The 17240-nt window shown below is 38.6% G+C and overlaps 1 protein-coding gene across 2 annotated transcripts; it reads left to right on the top strand.

Moving 5' to 3' along the window:
* Window positions 1–956: 956 nt before the first annotated feature.
* Window positions 957–15070, top strand: LOC149015980 (hydroxyacyl-thioester dehydratase type-like protein). 2 transcript variants are annotated; one of them, XR_016173615.1, is made up of 4 exons: window positions 957–1439; window positions 12467–12582; window positions 12689–12952; window positions 13164–15070. XR_016173615.1 is itself a non-coding variant. In XM_089156980.1 (3 exons), the coding sequence occupies exons 1-3, from the start codon at window positions 1155–1157 to the stop codon at window positions 12801–12803; spliced, it is 516 nt and encodes a 171-aa protein (XP_089013106.1). In that variant the 5' UTR covers window positions 957–1154; the 3' UTR covers window positions 12804–13157. The 2 variants fall into 2 exon arrangements, 1 of the variants encoding a protein (XP_089013106.1); XM_089156980.1 differs by lacking the exon at window positions 13164–15070 and having other exon boundaries at window positions 12689–13157.
* The last annotated feature ends 2170 nt before the right edge of the window (window positions 15071–17240 follow it).

Raw genomic sequence — 17240 nt, 5'->3', positions numbered from 1 at the left:
TTAATGGACTGACTTTTTCTTTAATGGTGTCTCTGTTGAGTGGAAGTTTAATTTGTGCATATTTCAGTGTTCATATTTTCAAAACCGAGACGAAATGGAAATCAAAATCCATGTTTTGCTTTTATGGGATTTGTCGAAGTTGGAAGTGTTGCAGCTTGGAGAACAATTTCACTGGTAGTATTCCTGCTGGACTTGGAAAGAATGGTAAGCTTTAGCTTCTCGATTTTTCATCGAACAAGCTCACTGGAAATCTCCACTGGATCTCTGTTCTGGAAATCGCCTTGAAACGCTGATCGCAATGGGGAACTTTCTGTTTGGTCCGATTCCGAAATCGCTGGGGAGATGCGAATCGCTTAGTCGGATTCGAATGGGTGAGAACTTTCTCAATGGAACCATTCCGAAGGGGCTCTTCAGCTTGCCTCAACTTGTTCAAGTTGAGTTTCAAGATAACTATCTTGAAGGGTGTTTTCCAGAGAGCAACTCTGTTGCTGTGAATCTAGGGCAAATCAGCCTTCCAACAACAAGCTCACGGGATCTCTGCCTCCTTCTATGGCGTTCAGAAACTCCTTCAAGATGGTAACATGTTCTCTGGTCAAATCCTGCTGGAAATTGGAAAGTTGCAGCAGCTATCCAAGGCGGTAGAGTATCGATGTTGCAAGATGGGTTTCTTTGTTCACATAGTAATCATATTCTTGATGGTAATGTTCGCAGGAATGATGTCTGGATTGTTCACCGATGGATTTTTCAAGCTCACAGGAGAAGTCACCGATGGATGGAGTTTTCTCTGTTGAGGGATTCATTTTGTAAATTAATAATCTCTAAACCTGTAAAATGTAAAAATAAAAAATAAATATTTACAAATAAATCCTGTCTATTGATTTTTAACCATTCGATCAAAATTGATTAATGTGGCAAGATCTGAGCCGTCGGCAGCAGCTGCCGCAAATAAAAAAGAAAAAAAAAAAGGTACGGTCATGCGACAAATGTTGTCCTGAACTTTTTCATGAGCCAACTGGGAACCTTGGCAAGTTGGCGTTGTCGCTTTTAAAATTTCGGAAAGTGTTAGTTACCGTTCTGCGATTCTAACATTTCTCTTCTCAGCTGTAGCTGCTTGCTTTGTTAATCAGTTCTACCTGCATCGAGAGAGAGGCGCTATGCTTCTCAGACGGTTGCTTTGGAAACCCATTCCATTTCTATCATCCTCGTGTCTTTCAAGTATCTCTTCAACCACTACATCTCGTGTTCTGAAAATCGGAGACGTTTTGGAGCAGTCCAGGAGATTCTCTGATGTTGAGGTTCTTGAATATTCAAAGCTGAGTCATGACTTCAATCCTTTGCATTTTGATTCAGAAAGTGCCCGACATGCTGGATTCGAGGATCGTCTTGTTCATGGGATGCTTGTTGCTTCTCTCTTCCCTCGGATCATCGCTTCTCACTTTGTAAGTAAATTAACGCTCTCCAATTCTTTGAATTCTGTGAGACAAGATTTTTCGCTGGTGGAAGTGTTTTATACAACTAAAACTTCAAATCTATACGGTGTCAAAATTTAGTCAGAAATTGTTAATCTGTGCGTGGGTTCTATCTGTTTGTTTATTTGCCCAAACGAAACATAAACTATTGAGTTTGCCACCATTTCTTCATTATAACTTAATTACAGCATATTGTCCAGGATGGTGAATTAAAACTACGTTGCTCTGTCTGAGATAAAGTGGAATTGCCACGAAATAATACTTGGGGTTCAACCCCGAAACCTCATGGCACTGGGTGGAGATGAGTAAGGGTATATTCCAAGGTCCCAGATAATCGACGTACGACTGTAACTCTATAGTTTCACTTCTTTACATCCCAATACTCTTCAGATGGTATACATTTTTAGTACTTGAAGCTGCCAATCTGTGATTGAGTAGTAACTGTATTACTTATTTGGTCTGTTTGGCCTTAAGAAGGGGAACTTAATTCAGAGTGACCCTTGGAGTTATTTTTGTTACTTGGCTTATAATCAGGATGCAAACTCTCCATGAACAAGCAGATAGCTTTTTCATTGAGCTAAATTTGTGAGCATCTATGATATGAACACAAGGACCCCCTGGCCAAAAGCTCAAGTGGGGCCCCCAGGATGGCTCCAAGAAGCCACCCTAAGCTGGCTGAACCCCTTTTGAAGGGTATTTTGAGAAATTTAGCCCTTATTTTTATTCTGGAATTAATTCTAGAAATTTTCAGAATTTTAGTTAAGTCTAGTTTTCGAATTTGAGTTGAGTTGGTTAGGTTAGGAAACTTTTATTTTGAGTTAAAGTTGTTTTAAAGAGTCCTAAGGGAGTGGAACTTAGTTGAGATAAGATGAGATTCCTCATCTTAGCTGTTAGAAGTTGCTTTTTTATTTAGAGTCGAGTCCAAGATGTAATTGGATCCTTATCTGTTAGTCACAGTTTGTTTGCAAAGGTAGGGTGAGAAAAATAAACATGTGGGACCTATATGTAATGGGGGTGGGGGAACAGAAACGGAAATGATTTTGTGGAAAAGTTTCAAATGTGAGTCCCACTTTGTTGTTTTCCTCAATTTTCCACAAAATTCCACCTATTTAGTGAAACTTGTTAGCCAACTTTTCCACCCCAGTGAACCAAATAAGCCACACTTTGGGATTTCATAGAAAAATTTACTTTTTCAAACTTTTTCGCAACCCTTTTTTCCCACCCCACTTCAGATCCAACAAACAAATGGTGCCTTAAGGAGTTCCAAGTTGAGTAGTGTCTTTTCCCTTAGGCTATAAATTGCCACTTTTTGCTTTTTAATTGGCAGTTTGGATTATTGAATAAAGTTATTAAGGACTGGAGTTCCTGTTTTGAGGGGGCTTCGGCAGGTTTTGAAAAGTTCTTCAATCTTCTAGCAACTTCATCTTCTTCAACAATCCAGCAGATTTCAAGTCTTCTTCAAAGCATTCATGCAAATCAGCATCCAAGTAAGTAAAGAAGCCATTTCCCACCCCATCCCCTGACTCTACCCTCTCATGCAAGACACCCAGCCCTCCCCTGTTTCTGTGCAGCCGTCCCCCACCCCTGCCCCTGCTGTTGCACCTGACTGGCAGCCCCCCAGCCCCTTCCCTAACTCCCCTTGACTCTGTTGAGCCCCTCCTCACCCCTGTTAACCCCTCCCCTTTCCCTCCCAACTCTCTTTCTCTCTCTGTCTTAGAAAAAAGAAAAGAAAAACGGAATAGGAAAGAAGAAAGAGAAAAGAAAGAAGAAAGAAAGAAAAGAGACCGCAAGAAAGGATCTTTCCCTTCCTGATCCAATTTCTAACCATTTCATCTTCATTCAATGAGGTTTGTTAAAACCCTAAAGTCTTCCCCACACCCAACCATTGGTTTCCTTTTCTTTCCCTTTTCCCAAGAATTATCCCTTAACCCCTCCACATCTCAACGGCAGGTTTCTTTACCTTTCCTAGCTTCCCTAATATTATTTTGGCTACCCTACTGTCTAGTAAACTATCCCATCTTCGGTTTTGACTAAACCCTAACTTTTCCCTTTTCTTCAAAACCCTTCCCACATAATTTTGGATTGACCCAGAGCCATCCTTTCAACCATCCAAAATTATTTAGTTTCTTTTCTACGTACCCTAGGTAATCCATAATATTTTTACCTTTAACTGCTGAAATTTATGTCTAGGAAAAGTACTAAATTACCCCTAGCCCTAGACCTAGTTTACATCAATTGGTATCAGAGCTGCAGTTTCCAGCAATCTGATTGATGCATTCCTAATGGCTAGAACCATGGAGGAGTTAGTAGACAACCTTCTTATTGAAGGTTGCTTCAAGTATGGACTAACGACGAATTTCCTCTCTAAAATTCTTGTTATTGAATCTGAAGGTGAAGATGAAGTTTGGAGGAGGAGTTGTTCTTTCTACACCAGGGTGAAAGAAGATATTGTACAGGCAAGGTACTCATTGATAGTGGTAGTAGTGTCAACTTGGTGTCTGATGTGTTTGTAAAAAGGGCCAATCTGAAATTAGAAGAGCATCCCACCGCTATAGTATCTCCCTCTTAAATGAGGATAGGATGGAAGTTTCTCAGAGGTGTTTAGTCCCTATCAGTCTTCATGCTTACTTTGATGAAATTTGGTGTGATGTATTTGGGAGACCTTGGTTGTATGACAATGATGTAAGCATTATGAGGAGAGAGAATGTCTTTAAGTTTGTCCATAATGGTAACATAATTGTTCTAGTACCACTAAACCTACCTGTAGAAGTCAAGAAGATATGAGCTAGCCAAGCACATTAACATAGTCTTAGCCCTGCGGTTCAAACTGAAGATCAGCCTAAAGTCAAGCCCCTTCCAGTCCAGGATGAGCTAAAGCCAGAAAAACCAACCCAAGAGGTTCTATAGATAGAGGGCATCACCCTAAGTAGAGGGTAGCACCCTAAGTGATTGCACAGGACATGCCGAATCAGATAGAAGATCCTTCCCACCTAGTCAGAAGCTTCCTCCAAAAGATGTGCCAGAGAAGATTGATAAAATTGATTTTGGAGTGGAAAGCACTTAGCCAGGGAGTCTCCTTAAAGAAGGGGAGTAGCCGTCCCAACATGCACCTACTAAATCCTGACAAAGAGACACCATGGCCACCACTAGAGGCAGGCCTAAACGACTCCATTAGTAAGCTAGCACTTTTGGCCCAGTGCCATGATCCTAGTGGCTTGACACAAGAGACACAGCTGCTGTTTATGACAACTCCAGCCACACTTGAAGGATTTGATGGTGACCCTAAAGTTAGGGCAGTGAAGGACCATAAGGAGATTCAAGTCCTTGAAGTCCAACACATGTTGATTGACAAAGATGCCCTCACAGAGTGTATACACATGACTACCCAACAGCACCAATCAGAGATAAAGAAGTACCTCCAACATTGAGGACCCCTTATGTTCCTAGCACCATGGAGAAGATGCTGCTCCCATACATGAGGGCTAGACCATCCCCAACTCCTTGCGAGATAGGCCCTCCCCTGGGTCTCACACTTCATCCAGGGGGGGATGCTACAAGAGTTATCCAAGCCCTAGCCATGCTATAAATAGAGTGGTGATAGAGAATGATTCCAAGAGCTTCACCAACCACTTTCTTATGAGCTTCTGGTTCGTTGAAAAGAGGCTTCTAGACTTGAAGACCTCATCCATTAATCCATCATCCTTTGAGAGTTTTGTCTAGGAGCAGTGTTGGCGGCTTTGTACCTGCTACTTCCTCCCCATTGCAAAATGCAAGGGCGAGTCCACACTAAGGATTTTCGAAGTATTGAGCCAAAAGTGCTAGAGCAGCACATTCATCAGGAGATGAATGTTTTCAAGAAGCGAGTATTGATGTGAACACAAGGACTCCCTAGTGGAAAGCTCAAGTGGGCCCCCCAGGATGGCTCCAAGAAACCGCCCTAAGCTGGCTGAACCCCTTTTGAGGGGTATTTTGGGCAATTTAGCTCTTATTTTTATTTTGGAATTCATTCTAGAAAAATTTTCAGAATTTTAGGCAAGTCCTATTTTGCAGTTTGAGCTGAGTTTGGTTATGTTTGTAGACTTTTCTTGAGTTAAAGTTGTTTTGAAAGAGTCCTAATTGAGTGGAACTTAGTTGGTTGAGATAAGACTCCTTATCTTATCTGTTAGAAGTTGCTTTATTATTAAGAGTCCAGTCCAAGATGTAATTGGATCCTTATCTAATAAGGAGTTCCTAGTTGAGCCAATGTCTTTTATCTTAGGCTATAAATAGCCTCTTCTTGCTTTGTAATTGGCAGTCTGGATTATTGAATAAAGTTATTAAGTACTAGGATTCCTACTTTGAGGGGGCCGTGGCGGGTTTTGGGAAGTTCTTCAATCTTCAAGCAACTTCATCTTCTTCAACAATCCAACATATTTCAGTTCGTATTGAAAGCATTCATGCAAACTAGCATCCAAGTAAAGAAGCCATTCCCCACCCCTCTACCCTATCACGCAAGACACCCCAGCCCTCCCCTGTTTCTGCACAGCCATCCCCCACCCCTGCCCCTGCTGTTGCACCTGATCAGGTGCCCCCCCATTCCCCCAAGCCCTGATGACTTCCCCAGCCTCTTCCCTAACTCCCTCAACCCTGTTGAGCCCCTCCCCACTGCTGTCCCTGCCCAAAGACCCCTTCCCTTTCCCTCCCAACCCTCTTGGTCTCTCTTTCTTGTGGCAGAAAAACGAAAGAAACACAGCAAAAAAGTAAGAAGAAAGAAAAGAAAAAGAAGGAAGGAAGAAAGAAAAGAGATCGCAAGAAAGGATCTTTCCCTTTAAGATCCAATTCCTAACCATTGCATCTTCATTCAATTGGGTTTGTTAAAACCCTATAATTTTCCCCACACCCAACTGTTGGTTTCATTTTCTTTCCCTTCCTTTTCCTTTTCCCAAGAATTATCCCTTAACCCCGCGATGCCCCAACTGCAGATTTTCTTTACCTTTCTTAGTTTCCCTAATGTTATTTTGGCTACCCTACTACCTCGTAAAGTATCCCATCTTGGGTTTTGACCAAACCCTAACTTTTCCCTTTTCTCCAAAACCCTTCCCACATAATTTTGGATTGTCCCATAGCCATCCTTTCAACCATCCAAAATTATTTAGTTTCTTTTCTACCTAACCTAGGGAATCCATAATATTTTTACCTTTAATTGCTAGAATTTCCTGGGTAAACCCTAAGTCTAGGGAAGTGATTAAAATACCCCTAGCCCTAGACCTGGTTTACATCAATCTATCCAGATCATGTTAATTTCATGAGTCCTTTAACTTAACTATCTTGTAGTTCCCAGGCATCCCTACTTCAAAACAGTCAATTAGTAATGTTAGCTGCAGACTGGCCATTGAGGGGTGCAGTAGGTTAGATGTTCCCACATGCAGAATTGTTACTACTTACTAGTTGACTTGGGTATGTTTGATCCCTTGAACAGTGTCAGACGAAGTTAATACAAGCCGTCTGTGTCATAGAATTGAGAACCTGCTGTGCTCAACTTTCTTCTTCTTGGAACTTCTTATAGCTTGGTGCAATTCATACAAGTTACAGCCCCAAACCCGCCTTTTCTTTTAATGACATCTTATAGTTGTTCATACTTAATGATAAGTTGCCAAATACAGTCATGCTATTCTTGAATAAAATGATATGGGGTAAGTCACCAGTGGGAAAAGTCCCAAGGCGTTTCGCAATGAAGAAAAGAGAGGAAGGGTTCAGTATTTTGTGCGTGAAAATCTCTTGATGGACCAAAATAGTTTAGCCTGGTATTCGATATTAAGAGCTTCAGTATGAATGCCTCTTTTACTTAGAAGCAAATATATCTGCTACTTACAAAAAAGTTGGATACATCTAGAAATCCTACAGCTTCCATTGTTTCCTCAGTGGATAACTGCCCAGCCAAGCGTACACTTCCCACTCCCTATTGTGGTAAATGGTTCTTGGACCGACATAGAATAAGGAGGGATCAACTGTGATCTATGAGTAGTAGACCCAAGTAATGAAGGAGGCCATGGAAAGTTACGCTTAGCTCGTTGGTCAAGTGCTCAGTTTTCTGAATGCTAGTTCATGGGTTCAAGTTGTGTAAAAAGCCTCCTAGAAAGGGGTAAAGCCATGTACATTTTTTACCTTCCCTAGACCCTGCCCATTGCGGGAGGCTTGTTCACTGTCTGAGGCCTTTTTTAATGAAGGAGACCATTATCTTTGCATAATTTTAATAAATGATCCATCATTGTGGATAATGTCCAAGCCTTGTTAAGAATTTTTTTCCCTACTGTCCTTGTATGCATCCTAACCACCTGCATCATCCTACTTTTCGTCTGCAGAATGGGAGATTTGAATCATATTTTGGGGGTGGGGGGGTTTCTCATGCTGAGCATTGGACTTTGTTAATAACTCTTGTAAGTTCTCAACTGTAACCAATCTGCCTTTTTAAAACTGTTGAGAGCCTGAGGCCATCATATAATATAAGATTGTTCCTACTGGCACTATGTTCCCTCCCTCAGAGACTTTGTTATGGTAAAGTTCCTTTTTCTTTGTCAAATTGAAGTTAGGAGTATAAAATTAGGTATGGTTGATCCTATGTAACAGATTTTATCAAGTGGGCATTTGGTATGACATCCAAGATCAGAATCCTGATCAGAGTCTCAATCTGACTCAGACAGGCTGTCAATCAGGATGCAGATCCAAGGATTGAGAATACAAAATTTGATTGGATTTAATGATTCAATAATGGAGCTTAGGTAGAGAGTTTGTATTTACATTAAAGGCACTAGCATTTTAAAACCTACATGTACTGGTGAATGTATTTTGAGGGCATTTGGTGGTGTCTGCTTAAAATAGGAGAGATTTGCAATTACTAGATTAGAGACTCTGCACCATGAATATTCAGACAGCATACGGTACACCCCCTCAGAAGTATTTATATATTTGTGTACAAGAGATATATGATGATTAAATAAATATCCTAACCTGAAATATAGAGTACCAGAAATACCCTGCTTACTTGTAATAATTATTCTTAATTCGTGTTTCATTGACATCCTTGTTTATATACCCCTCCTTACAAATAATAATTCATCTTAACTGGTGTTTTATTGACCTCTTTGTTTATCTGTCTCTTTACAAGTGTTAGACTGTGACTTGATAGCACTTGTGGTGAGTGTCCATTGTCATAAGCTGTAGTGAACCAACAGCAGTGGAGCTATTTCTCTCTTTCTGCTTTTGTGTGCATCGATTGTTTCCTAGGCTAGAAACTTTAGAATTTTAGATTCAGTGTCTTACTCTGTGGGTTTTATGAAGTAGCAATTTTAACAGGCCCTTATTTGTTACTGAAGATGATTCCTCTTAGAGGAGATTACAGCTAATCCTTGCCAACCTCCCTGTCACTCATCCCCTAATATTCCTCTCCATCTTTACTGCTTTATTCTCTTTTATTTTAAGTTTTATACAATACCTTTCTTTCTTGTGTTTTAAATTTTTAATGTGTGTAAATTTTATCTAGTTATAAACTATATTATTTACTTTAAATCAGTGCAGATTGTTGGGATATGAAATTTACTGAGTATTTGAATTTGGTGATCACATACTCTTTCTTTCACCTGGTGTATAGAAAAAGTAGGGTTTCTTCTGTGTTTATGTAGTAAAATATTACCCATTACTGTGGCTTATATTGCGGCCAGTTTAAGCAAATTAACTGCCCCTTATTCATTTCTGGATATGGCGTCCCTGTCCCCCAGGCCATTTTGTTTTCCCTGAGTTGTTATTTGGATGATATTCTACTTGGAAAGTGCTACTCAATTTCGTTGGTTCTCAAAGTTTCCAACCCATGTTAGCTATGGTTTTAATCTTTTGGGACATTTACATGTAGCTCCCTTGAGAGCTTCACGTATTGGACTTTTAAATTACTCATACCACCCATGTTTTCCAAAATACTTGGCATTTAACCAAGGAACAAATTTCGTTCGAAACTGAAGTTTCAACCCAGGGAAAATGCAAGATTTTTGAAATTTCGACCCCAGGTTTCGGGTCTTGTATGACCTCCATTTCATCTAATTTCGTGCATCCTCCTACCTATTTAAAGCATAATAAACATAATGAAACTAGTATTTTGCCAAAAAAACCACTGAAAATTTATCATTCAAGCATACTAACAAATGACTAGTTTTGACAAGTACAAAATGTATTGTGGACAGGCATAGAATCATCAGCATAAATGAATTGTTTGATAGAATGGTTACATATACAATAAGTCAACAAAATAAAATGATCAACTAGATCAAGTGATGGTGTCTCACATATATTAAGTTGAAGCCCATATATCATATGTATATATGTATTTTGAAATGTTTTCAAAATACATAATTTAAAAAATAATTATTAAAATCAGAAAATAAACAAAGGTAGCAAATAATAAAAAATAAGTTTGACAACATACAATCATAGATTATAGTCCTAGATTAAACATATTTTAATTTCAAGGCAAATAAGATAATTTAAGGCATAAACAAAACAAAAATAAAAAAAGGGAAGTTTGGAACTATTAAGCTGCGTTTGTTTGCAAAGGTGGGGTGGGAAAAAAGGGGTGGAAAAAAAAATGTGGGCCCCATGTGTAATGGGGTGAGGGAGAAGGAAATGAAAGGGTTTTGTGAAAAAGTGATAGCAGTGGGTCCCACTTTTTATTTTTCCAAACTTTTCCACAAAATCCCACCAAATTTGTGGGGTTTTAAAAAGCCTTGGGGTGGGAAAGTTGGGCTGCCACATCACCAGACAAGTTTCCTTGATTCAAGGAAGCTTGTTTCTCACTTTCCCTCCCCAAGCAACCAAACAATATACACTTTTAGGAAAAGTAGAAAATTTTTGTTTTTTTCAAGAATTTTCCCACCCCTTTTTTTCCGTCCCACCTTTATTCCAGCAAACAAACGCAGCCTTAGGTATGGTTCATGCCAAGGAACTTTTTTTGGCTAATATTTCGGCGAAATTCGCCAAAATTTGGTGATTTCGCCCCTTGGCACCAGGGGGTGAAACGATATTGTTTAAATATCGCCCGGCGAATCTAACGAAAATAGCCGGGTTGAAGGAGAAGAAGAAGAAAGAAAGAAAGAAAGAAAGAAAGAAAGAGAGAAAGAAACAGAAGAGAGAATGGAAGAACTGCTCCGGTGATTAGCACTTTGTCCTGCTCCGGCGAGTTGGCGAAAAACCGACCGCTGCACTTGCAAGAAATCACCTGCAAGAAATCACCGACGATGATGAAGAATGAAGTGAGAACTGAGAAGATGAAGTTTTAACTCTTTTTGATATTTGCAATTCAGCCACACGTGGTTCAAGGAGAACCATGGGATTATTAAAACAAAATATATATTTTATAAAGATATAGGTGAATACTGACTGAGTGTGATGTTTTGCTGCTTTTGCAAGATATTTTCAAATCTTATATTAATTTATAAATAGTAATGGAAGAACTGACACCGATTGATGTTGACACTTAATGGTTTTTATTTTTTAAACTTTGAAATTTGAATGGCAACTTGGGCGAAATATCGCCGAGATTTCGGAGATATTTCGCCCTTTCGCTGGGTAGTGAACCGGGCGAAACCAACGAAAAATCGTTCCTTGGTTCATGCTTTACATTCTATTGCTGCCGGAGCTTCCTTTGTAGCTGTTGTGGTTTAAGAGGTATTTGGAAGCAAAATATGAGCAAAAGAGATGTTTGAAGGCAAAGGAGTCGTGGAAATTAGGTGAAAATCAAGAAAAACCTAGGAAAAACAAGTTGGATGTCTAAACTTATGAAATTTTGGTTGAAACCTGCGAAATGGTCGAAATATGCAAAATTTTTTCATTTCAATTTGCAAAAATGCAGGCATTTCAGTCGAAATTTAGTCCATGATTTAAACCCAAGCTGTTAGAGTTATAATTTTGTAGACCAAAATGCCCTTAATGATAATTGGTACGATAAACTTATTTTGTTAAATATAGTTTAACAATTAGTTTTTCCTTAAAAATAAGCCTGTCCTCTTCAAGTTTGAATCTTGGTTTTGTCCTGCATGCCTTCCCTCTCCCTCTCCTTGACCTAGCCATCAATTTTAAATAAATAAAAAACAACTACTTTGAATAAAATAATTTATCATAGCATCGAAGGGCATTTTGGTCAAAAAAGTTATAATTCTAATTGCTTGGACTTAAATGCCAATTATTTGGGAAAACAGGGGTGGTATGTATAATTTTAAAAATTTGATAGGTGACTATGGAATTACATCATGCCTCAGGAGGTATATGTAAATTTCCTTGTGCCTCAGAAGGTATATGTAAATTTCCCTTTAATCTTTTATATTTTTGATGCCCATGCTTGTTTACAAATCACATTGAGATTTAAGGGTTCAAATATAATAATAAATCTAACTGCTAGGGAATGTAATTGATTCATATCATATATTTTAAATATCCCTTAGCTTATAAAACCAGTACAAAAAGGCCCCACCAAAGAACAATTTCAATATAATTCTGTGGGTCCACAATATATTAACAATTTTAACCAGGACAGCATTCTTGGAATTTTGGGTATGGGAGAAAATCCTCATTTCCATGTGAAATGCCACCCAGTTTAGGAGAGGATTATAAAATACTTAGATTTGGATTTACCTGACAAGATGGGTTGCAGATATTTGTTTGATGGCTCATGCCCAGACTAGAGGTAAAGGTATCCTAAACCATCTATGGACTTTCAGTAGTGCAAATCTGAGCAGACTTATTTTCTGTCCTGACATCCATATCTTCCAACAAACTTGCCTCTGGTGATCTCACTGTGCCAAGCAGGAAATGATGAGCACAACATTCTTTTTCATTATAGTATTTCTTGATGTAATTCGCAATCCATGCTTAAATTCTTCTTCGTTGAGCGTATTCAAATTTTATTTTTGTCTTTCACCTTCTTCTTATTCATTAAGATCTGGTAATTCAGCCTGGGCTATTTGTTTTTTGCGTAGCCTGGAGCTGTATACGTCTCACAAAGTTTGCACTTTAAGTTGCCAGTCTACTTTGGAGATGAGGTGGTGGCTAAGGTTCAGGCAGTTAATTTAAGACAACAGCAGGAGCGATGCATGTTTGTGCCCTGGCCTACCATGATTTCATAAGCTTTATCTTCCTCCAGTTTTGCTGTTGATTCTATTTGAGCTCACTCGTAAAAGTCTGTGGTTTCAATTGTGCAGAGTAAAATTCTCTACAAAATGCTTTAAAAATGAGAATCTTCTTGTGCTTGATGGTGAAGCTATGACCACATTGCCAACTTTATCCATGCATGAACAAGAGCAATGTACCAGCTGATTGAAGATGGCTTTGGCGGTTTGGCCGGAATTTTCCTTCTCACTTGCATTTGTTGATTGCCTATTGTACCTTTTATCAAAGCCAGATAAAAGAGTCTCATTGATCTTTCTGCATGCAGTCATGAGTACTGACCAACCAGAACCCAAAAGGTATACTAAAATCAGAACAATTCATCTGATGCTTGAGTAACGTGTTGCATATATTTATTCAGCAAGCAACATATCATTCTCACTTTTGTATCTGATACAGAGTTCTTTCAGCTTTAGTTTCCAATCCGGATTGATCACACATTTTGTGTGAATCTATTTCAAGAATTCAAAATAATTTTGATTTCCCCCAAAACTTGGCCAAATCCTGCAGGTCTTGTTTGATTGTTTTGTTCATCAAAGGTCCATATTTTTGGCTGGGAGAGAGCCTAATTAAGCATCCTAAACACAATGGAGCATTTGGATTAGTGAAAGAACCACTCAACTATATGGTTTTGTACCCTTGGTTGGTATTGTACATGATGTATGACGAAACATGAAGAAGAAAAGGCTGAAACACTGTTCACGTTACTGTTCATATGAACAATGTTAGACTAGAAGATCTTGTGGGACTGAAGACCAGATCATGTGAAGAATTTTTAAGAAGGGTCAATTGCATATATTGCTGGGGATTTAGGAATTTATTTAGTGTAATATTCTAATGCCTTGTTTTCTTTTAGAAGGCAGGAATATAAAGCTTGATTAGCTTATAATTTTGTTATCACTAGTTCTAGGTTTCTAGTTTCTATTTGTAGATTGTTTCCTTTTCTTGCAAGTTTATAATACTGTTACCTGTAAGGTAAGCATAAAACCCATAAATATGTAATGCTCTCCCAACGATACTAGTGGAGAATGAAATTGCTGTGGCATTTTGACTATTCTTCTTGTCAAAATAAGTGATAATGAAGGGCTGATAGGCCTGACTGGTAGGAACCAAAACCCTTAGGGTTGATATAGCCGAATCTTGTTAGATCCAGTTATCTTCTTCATTATTTCCTTCACTGGCAATCAAATTCCGCTGCTGCTGTTATTGTTAAGTACTTCAAGCCTTGGATTCACATCACCCTAAGACTGCATCCATTCACTGGACTCTTCCAACACAAGACTGCTGCTGCATAGTGCTGCTGCTATTTTGTGGCTTTGGTCTCTGCTGTAACTGCAGATCTGACTATCTGCATCAGTCAAACATGCTGGATTGAGAAGAGTATATCATCTCAGTTCCATACTATTCATGTAAGTCACACTTCCACCCCATTCCATTGGCTTTTGTCTTCCATATTACCAGACATTCTACTTTGGTTACTTCTTCATATTCTAGTTTGCATCCCTTAGAATCTTCAAATATGCTCCAGATAAAGCCACTTGATTCAAACTTAGTTACATTCCATTGGCTTGTTTGGCCTAATTTGAAATTTGCTGCCATATCTTTTGATGGAACCATCAAAATGTGGATAAATTTTTGGCATATCTCTCCATCATCGAAGAACAGGTGAAGGCTGCATGCATTAGGATGACCCCACAATGGCAGGAGCCTCATGCACTGGGTGCACCTTTCATATCTTGTCCATCATCGATTGGGTTTGACCTTTTGTCAGAACAGTGGATCAATCTAGTACTAGAAAATAGAAGAAGGGAAGAAGGAAGAAGGAAGAGGGCTGAGGAAAAATCCTCCAATGTATGGTTTCGAATGCAGGGATGAGGCCCAAGAGGGGGAGAGGATGACAACCAAGCTGCAGAAGCCAACACATGCACTCAAAACCAAAACTCAGTAATTATTCCATTCTGATTCATTTAATAATTTCCATGTATTACACTCATATGTATAACAAAAAAAGGTCTTCTATGTGTATTCTAGAATAGGAAGTGAAGTAAATTGGGCAATTATCTCAAACCTAGAGACCAGTCTCCTAAATTATTCTACTTTCCATATTACAAGATAATCTCAAAAACTAATTAAACCTTTAATATCCTATTCAAGGATTTACATCTCAATATCAGGTGTCATACTAAACTGGTAATTTTAAGATTTCTATAATTTCGTATTGTATTTGAGAGACTCAAGATATGCTGATGACACAGATGAAAATGATACAAGTAAATGGCCAAAAAAAGGGATTTTTCTCATAATAAATATAAGTCAGTTTTAAATCATTAGACACATTTTCATGCAATATGTGAATTTATGAAAGTTTGATGCAAGGATTTGAGTTGTATACCTATTCTAGTGACACATAAAGCAATCACCCCCTCCCTTTTTCAACCACAACCCCCCCCCCCCCCAAAAAAAAAAAAAAAAAAAAGAAAAAAAGAAAGAAAGAAAGAAAGAAAGGAAGAAGAAGAGGAAGAGACCCTCCCCACCCCCAACCCCCCAAAATTTTTTTGGAAGGAGGAGGTAGAGAAGAAGAATAAAAGGAGAAAGAAAATTGGGCACCCAAGAAACAATGAAGGAGTTATAACTTTACCACTTTTATATTGATCCATGATTTGAACACCTAAAGTAATGAAAACTTGTTGAAATGTTGAAGATTAGAGTTGTTTTTCTATGTTAGATGATTTATTCAAGTTCATATGAAAGAAGAAAAAAAATGGTATCTCATTCACGATTTCCATTTGCCAGTAAAGTAGGCGTTTCAAGTCTATCTTGAGTGTATCAGACCATATCAGACTATATCAGTCCAGTGCCATGTATCAGTCAGTGCAAATTTTTGTTTGAAATTGTATCAGGTATCATATCAACAGCTACCAATACTGAAAACCTTGATCCTACTGAATCAAAACTAAATTTGGACATGATTTGAATCCTGGTCTATGCTTCAAATGGGTTTGAGCAGGTCCATGGAAGTGCGATTGCATCAATTGGATTTGGTTTGATTGAAAGATCAACCAGTGCTAGTTCTTCCATAGGTGGTCCTTTGATGATAACTGAAGCCACTTGGTCCTTCCATCATTGGTTCATATCTTGTTCTTCCCCCACTATGCAATGACTGAGGATCAATTTGCCAAAAGAAGCATCCAATCATTCAAGTGAGCTCAATATTATATGACTCGTAGTTGGTTGAGTCCTTGACACTCCTAAAGATGTTCATTAGCTATTTGCTAGTGTTCCTAGTTCACTTGAATTTCTTGAAAAGATAAACCTAGCTTAGGGTGACTGGAACCTATGAGGGGAGTCCGGATCATCTCCCAGTCGGAGTGCACTCTGTGCTTCTCGACGGCTTTACAATCACACACTATGATGGGGCCCACAGGTGAACATGGTGAGATTTTTTTTCTTCAAATAGTTTTATTGTTTTTCACCTGTGGGCCACACCATAGTGTGTGGTTATAAGGAGCACAGAGTGCACCGCGACAGGGAGATGATCCGAACTCCTATGAGGGGCGCTTGTGAACCTGAACATGGGGAAGAACTAATGTCATACGTAATCCTACTTCCAATGAAACAATTACTAGTGAATCTCAAAATTTATTGAGACCTACTCTAGTTCATCCTGGTCTAGGCTTTCCCAACAGGTTTGGGCGAGTCAAAGGAAATGACTGCAACACCGTCATTTTGTTTACTTGCATCACCTACATTTAATCATTTATATGTCTTCTCGGGACATATGAAATCCCTTTGTGAGTTTTTCAATTAAACCCTTGCTAGAGCTTCAACAGAGAAAATTCTATACTAATAGTCTCCACACGACCAATTTGATCTAGCTCAATCTTCCTTTAAATCAATATGTATTTCTTTCTCCACTCCTCTATTGTCCAAGTATTTGAAAGGCCAATCCTTCTTGCATTTCCTAAATATATGTGAAGCGACTGAACCCATCACCTGTAACATCGATTATTACTATGCTTAAAATAACTGAAGAAAGGGGGAAGGGGCTGAGCTGGAGCTCCCAGTCGTTTGTTAAGAAGAAAGGGGGAAGGGGCTGCATAGTGACTGTATCATAACTAAAATTAAAATAACTAAAAATAATAAAGAGTTGAAGGAAGAGAGAAGAAGTGGAGAAGAAGAAGAGATGGAGAAGAAGGTAGGAATGGAGGGTTGTGCAAGCTATAACTCTCTCCCTCAGCAGTTTATTTATTACTGAAAAAATTTCAAATTAGAGAGTTCTTCAAATTTCCCTAAATCTAGTTACAAAATCTTCAAAAATCTCCAAATATTACTATCCTAAATTAGACTTTCTTTTTATCCAAGTAATAATGAGGAAAGGAAATAAATCTCCTTAAGTATTGCTGCTGGTCAAGCTACAAAAATAGAAAACATTATCCTAATAGAATATAATAAAATAAAATCTAATCCAATTTAGGGTGGATCCCACATAATGTGGTTAACACTGAAGTGGTAAATCATGTTTATCTTAACACTCCTCCTTAAGCTGGAGTATACATATCAAATACTCAAGCCTGTAATAACAGGAAT

This window comes from Hakea prostrata, chromosome 5, assembly GCF_041222555.1.
Source record: "Hakea prostrata isolate BN-2017 chromosome 5, UWA_Hpros_2, whole genome shotgun sequence".
NCBI classification, from domain to species: domain Eukaryota; kingdom Viridiplantae; phylum Streptophyta; class Magnoliopsida; order Proteales; family Proteaceae; genus Hakea; species Hakea prostrata.
This window is presented reverse-complemented; position numbering and strand designations above follow the sequence as displayed.